Genomic DNA, 6,000 nt, shown 5'->3' with positions numbered 1-6,000 from the left:
AACAAAGTATTAAAATATGTACAATTGAAACTTATATTTTTAAAGTGAGATTTATTAATAATTTTTTATTTGCTTAATTAGTTGTTAAGTTTTTCTTGTTTTTTATTTTTTTAAGCATTTTTCTGTACTTTTACAGGTGTGATTTATTTGTTTTTATTTTCTTACATATATCTAGTATTTATTAGCTTGAGGAATAGTTATTGTAACTTGGTAATTTACATATAAAAAGTATAGGAAAATACTGAGTGTTTTACTTTTTTGTATTTAGAACATAGATCTGTAGATCTTATTAGAATAGTTTATGCTCTACAGTTAATGCTTATACTCATGTTTGTTTTTACATATACAAAAGGAAAATACGTTAGTTATAGCAATTTTACCACTACTTTATATTTTATTATTGACCTTTTTATTGCATTTTTCAGAGTTGCTCTTGTAGAGAGGGCAACAAGAAAAATGTGAATGTAAATGATCATAAAAATCGAAATCCAAGGGAGGAGACGGTGTGGAGCCCATGGTAGACTAGGGTTTCCATAGTTAATATTGGCAGTAATGGGTTTAAAAAAGAGTGATATCTTTTTTCTTTTAGAATTAATTTCATTATTTAGTTTAAGTAAAAAAAATCATTTACATCAATCTTAAAGTAAAATTTTATTAAAGTTTGAAGTAAAACTTATTAAAGTTATTTACAAATTTATGGTGTGAGAGTCAATGACCGAAAGGTCTTTCTCCACACCAACCCATTAACCATAGTTGTGAGCGTTCACATTTTTCTTTGTTGTGTATGTTAGGTATCTCTATTATCAATGAACCATTATAATAATTAACTAATTTTGTTAGGCCTACATTTAACTTTCAATTAAATTAGTGTCTATTTAACTAAAATCTTGTTTTTTACAATAAATCGTTTGTTTTTGTTCTTTTAGCATCAGAATCCTAAAGGAAATAGTTGCACAAGACAGTGTCATTTACAATCAGATAAAGAAGTAAATTAAATGAGGCTTTGTTTGAATAACACTATTATTAACAGTTGAAGATACACCTAAGTCTGCAGCTAAAATCACATTAAATAATGTATGTATATTAACAGTGCAAATCACTGCTACTAGTAAAAAAATACTAGTTATTTTTTGCATTTAAATTTAAAAACTCTTTATAATTATACTAGACTTAAGTTTCTAAAAACAACAAAAAAAACTTATATTTTAATCAAAAATAAAGTTTTAAAGCCAGGTGTTATTTATTCATTACCTAAGTCATGTTATACTATATCTCTCATATTAAACATTATAAAATTTTCAAAATATTATAAACATCTTTAAAATTTAAGGATTATTAAAGTTTTATATTGCTAAATATCATTAACTAACTTATAAATATTATTTATTTATTTTTCTTTAACAAAACATTTTTGTAGTTTATTAAATCAATTTCAATGTCATTATCTGGTAGCAAACGCCAGAAACACTGGTCTGATCGTGTGCATGAGAGCATTGTCAGTAGAAATCAAAATGGAAACTTGAACCTTATTATTGATGGTGGTTCACAAAATTCCCAGTTTCCTTACTTTTGTGGAGTAAAACAAGATAAAGTTATTTATCACTCGTTAGTGCTTTTTACCATTATTAGTATTGTTGTTTTATAAAAATAAAAAAAAATTGCAGTGGAAAAGTTTATGAAGGAGAAGTCTTACTTGAAATAAATGATGAATCTGTAGCTGGCTTGACAATAAATGACTTGAATCAACTTATTGAAAAATCTAAAGATCCGATCAGATTTAAAACAGTAAAAGAAGGTTTTTGTGATTTTTAAAAAATATTTAACAAACTAACTTACAACTATTAAAATATATAGATTGTTTTAAAACTTAAACTTATCTGAAATAAAAATTCAAAGGTCTTTAAATACTTCAGTTTTAGGTGAGATTACATTGTTTACTTTAAAGTCAAATGTAGGAGTAGGTGTACTTCTGTGAATATTCAAAACATGACATTTATTGGGATTTAGGTTTAATTTCCTTTCTTTTAACCAATGGTAGATTTTATCTAAAGATTTTTGTATAACTAAATAGATTGGCTAAATATTTTTGTGTCGTCTGCAAAAAACTTAATGTTGCTATTAGAATCAACTTCTGAGGCTATATCATTTATGTAAATTATAAATAAAAGTGGGCCAATAACCCCTCCTTGCGGAACACCACTAAAAATTGGTAAGGATTCTGAGAACATGTTACCGATAACTACTCTTTGTGTTCTATCCTGAAGGAATTCTTTAAACTATTAAACTAAATTTCTATTAATTTTGTATTAAGATAAAGTTTTAATTAACTTAAAATGATAGACAGAGTCAAACGCTTTTGAATGTCTGTATAAATTATATTGATAGATTTATTGGTAAAAAAAAAATACTAACCATGAATGAAAGCAATTCAATAATTGAATACAGGAAGTTTGTTTAGGAAGAAAACCAAATTGTTTGGGAGAAATAAGATTATTAAAAAAAAGATGATTAAGTATTTTTAATGAAATTATATGTTCAAAAGATCTGCAAAAGCTACTAGTTAGTGAATTTGGTTTGTAGTTTAATGGATTATTTCTGTTTCCTCTTTTGTATATTGGTATAATATAAGATATTTTCCGTTGTCTTGGTATGAAAGATATAGCTAAAGAGCATTTAAAAATTAACGAGATTGGAAAAATGAGAGAGCAAATAGTTCGTTCTAAAAAATATGAAGGTATATTTTCTGCTGTTCTAAGTATTTTATCTTTTAAATGATATACAGACTCAATTATTTCATTATTACTAATAAAAAATCCTGCATTTCAGGACAACTTTTATCAATAAGTTTAAAATGTTCATCTTCATAATCTTTACTAAATACTTTTTGGAATGATTTGTTTAAACAAGAGGCTTTATCAAAGTCAGAAGTTAATGGTAAATTATTTTCATTATGAAAAGAGGAAAGGAAAGTGATAGATTTAGCTTTGATTTTACAAAAGAGTAAAAAATTTTCGAATACGTTTTTTGACAAAAGCTTTTTTCATGTTGTATGTCAAAATTTTTTACAGCTTTTTCAAATGCTTTTGAAACTAGCTTGTATTTTTTAGTAATCTGCTGATCTAACTTGCATTTTTGTATAGCTTTTTTAAATTAGAAGGATATTTTTTTCTTTTTCTATTTTTCTTCTTCAAGGGTACAAATTTTTTGATTGTAAGATTAATAATGTTAACAAATTTATCATAAAACTCCTGTAAATTTTCTGATTTATTATAAATAAATTTCTAATCTATACTAGACAAATATTTGTTAATACATTTAAAATCCGCTCTGGAAAAAACTGGGTAAAGTGTCACAGTAGCTGATTTCATGCTCTTATTAACATTAATGCCAAAAGATATAAGGGAATGGTCATTAGTATTAGTTGAAGGTGAATCCACTGAATGTAATTTAGTTCTATCCAACCCCATGCAATTACAAAGCACTAAATCAAGAATACCACCCACCATCTTTATGTGTAGGTGAATCAATAACTTGAGTTAAATAATTTTCTGAACAAAACTTAATAAAACTTTTATTACATTCATTAAAAGTTGAGCTTGGAATATCCCAATCAATATTGGGTAAATTAAAGTCACCAATAATATAGAAAGAAACATTTTTTGGTGTGAAATGTTTAAATTAGGTCAATCATGTTTTATACATTTCTTATAGATTTAGAAAGATTTGGAGGGATATAAATATGTACATAGAAATCTTAAATTTAATCCGTTGAGAATTAAATCAAAGCATATAATTTCAAAACTGTCAAAAGTAATAAATTCACTTTTAATTTCATTAATTTTTAAACAATTTTTAACAAAAACAGCAACGCCTTACCCCTGCTCAATCTATCATAGCAAATAACATTATACCCAGATGGACAAAAATTATAATTGATAATGTTAGAATTTAACCAAGTTTCAGTTAAGAAAAATAAATCTATCTTGTTTGTGCACATATAAAACTCAACAAAACTTATTTTCTTAAGATAGATCTAATATTTGTATATGAAACTTTTATTTAAAAATTTTTACTATTGATGTACCAGACCCACAATTTCAGGTCCGGCAGGACCCAGATCCAAACTTTTTTTTTTCAAATTAGGATCCGGCTGGAACCGGATTCTTAATACTCTAAGTCAGGGGTTCCCAACCAGGGGTGCTCGCACCCCCAAGGGGTGCGAGATGGCTTTTCATTTTTGTATGATAAATAAGGAGATTATCACTCTCTGAAAAAGTTTATAAAGTTAAAAAGTACATTTTGTTATGAAAAGGAAATAGCGCTAATTTTCTGATTAAATTAATTTTATTAATACGTCATAGAGCAAGAGCGCTTTTCTAGAAGTAAATTCATTTTACTAATTTTACTTAATAGCTGTTAGTTTAGAATTAACATTGCAGTAAAGCTTTATTAGAGTTTTACACCTGTGAGTTTTAATCATCTATTCTTTAAATATTTAGTTTTTTTAACTGGCCATTAGTTGTTTAAAACAGTTTATGAGCTAGCATCTATTTTAATATAAATACTTAGATAAAAATTAATATCTCCAGCAGGTTTTTTATTAGCTGTTAAGAACAGATTCTATTAAGTCTATTACATTTATAATGTAATCTTTTATTAAGCTTAGTTGTGCAGAAAGTAGAGCTTAAAGATTTAACATCAGTAAATTGTGAAGTTCACATTAATTACTGTATATTATACTATTTAAGAAAACTTGTTTTTAGCTTTTGTGAAACCAATTTTTATAGATCAGCGAAAGTATTCAATGCATCATCTTTATTTCTATTCATTCCTTTTTTGAACTTAAACCGTTTACCTTTTTCAATCTATTTTTTTTCTATTTATCTAGTAAGCATACAATCTTTCTTTTTGTATTTGCTTTTATACAAATATTTTTACAATTTAAGACTAAATATCTTTTAACTTTTTAAAATCTTAACTCAAATCTCTATTATTTTGAAACCTCCTAGCTGCTAATAGTTTCTTACGATTTGGCGTATAACGTAGCTAAATCAAAAAAAACTCATACAATTGCTGAAGAGTTGATAAAGCCATGTGTGTTACAAATGACAGAAGATGTTCTGGGAAAAGAAGCTTCAAAAAAGCTTTAGTTAGTGCCGCTCGCTATCTAATAATGTTATTGAAAGTCGAATTAAAGATTTAAGTTCGGTTTTGGATCTACTGGCAAACCTCTTTTTTTGGCTTCTTACCATGAGGCGTAAAACGTAGCTAAATCCAAAAAGCCTCATACAGTTGCTGAAGAGTTGATAAAGCCAGCTGTTTTACAAATGACAGAAGTTGTTCTGGGAAAATAAGCTTCAAAAAAGCTTGAGTTACTGCCAGAAATAGCTACGACTTACTTGTAAGAGTCTGGATTTAGTACTCTTTTGTCAATAAAAACTAAATCAAGAAACCGCTTGAATGCACAGGCAGACATGCAAATTGCAATCAGCAACAAAATGCCACGTTTTCAGAAAGTTTTGTGCAACAAACAGGAACAAAAAAGTCATTAACTTTAGAGTAGGTTTAAAGTTAAGTTCTTAATCTTTTCAAAATAATATTGTATGAATAGAAGTTTGATAGTTTGTTAAATACCTTGTGAGTATAACGACGTGTTATTTAGGATTTTTTTATTAAATATATAAAATATTAGTTTAGTATTTTGTTAATGTTAAATGAAAAAAATTTTGCTTTTTATAAAGATAGATTTTTGTTTTTTGTTTAATTGAAAAGTAATTAATTTTTTTGTTTAGTTTAAAAAGGAGCATGTAAAATTTCAAGTGATGAGCTCGAAACTCACTTGCTTGACCTTTAGAAAGCGTTTATTGTTGCAGAGGGAAGAGTGAGTTCTATTGTTTTCTCCCTTATAAAAAATAAACAAAACTTGTTCGAATATAGTATAATATTTTATTAAATTTCTAAGTATTTTATTTTTGGTAATGTAGTACACAACCATCACAA

At 26.5% G+C, this 6,000-nt stretch overlaps 1 protein-coding gene across 1 annotated transcript in view; it reads left to right on the top strand.

Annotated features, from left to right (window-relative positions):
* Positions 1 to 1,422: 1,422 nt before the first annotated feature.
* Positions 1,423 to 6,000, top strand: part of LOC145832054 (membrane-associated guanylate kinase, WW and PDZ domain-containing protein 2-like) — a 39,141-nt gene continuing 34,563 nt past the window's right edge. Inside the window, exons 1-2 of the mRNA XM_082939418.1 lie at positions 1,423 to 1,605; positions 1,665 to 1,795. Coding sequence (XP_082795544.1) covers positions 1,436 to 1,605; positions 1,665 to 1,795 — 301 coding nt within the window. The 5' untranslated portion in view covers positions 1,423 to 1,435. The remainder of the gene's footprint in view (positions 1,606 to 1,664; positions 1,796 to 6,000) is intronic.

The sequence above is a fragment of the Thalia democratica genome, chromosome 3, assembly GCF_965202585.1.
Source record: "Thalia democratica chromosome 3, ktThaDemo2.hap1.1, whole genome shotgun sequence".
Taxonomy (NCBI): domain Eukaryota; kingdom Metazoa; phylum Chordata; class Thaliacea; order Salpida; family Salpidae; genus Thalia; species Thalia democratica.
Note: the sequence above shows the minus strand (reverse complement) of the source record. Positions and strands in the feature narration are given on the sequence as shown.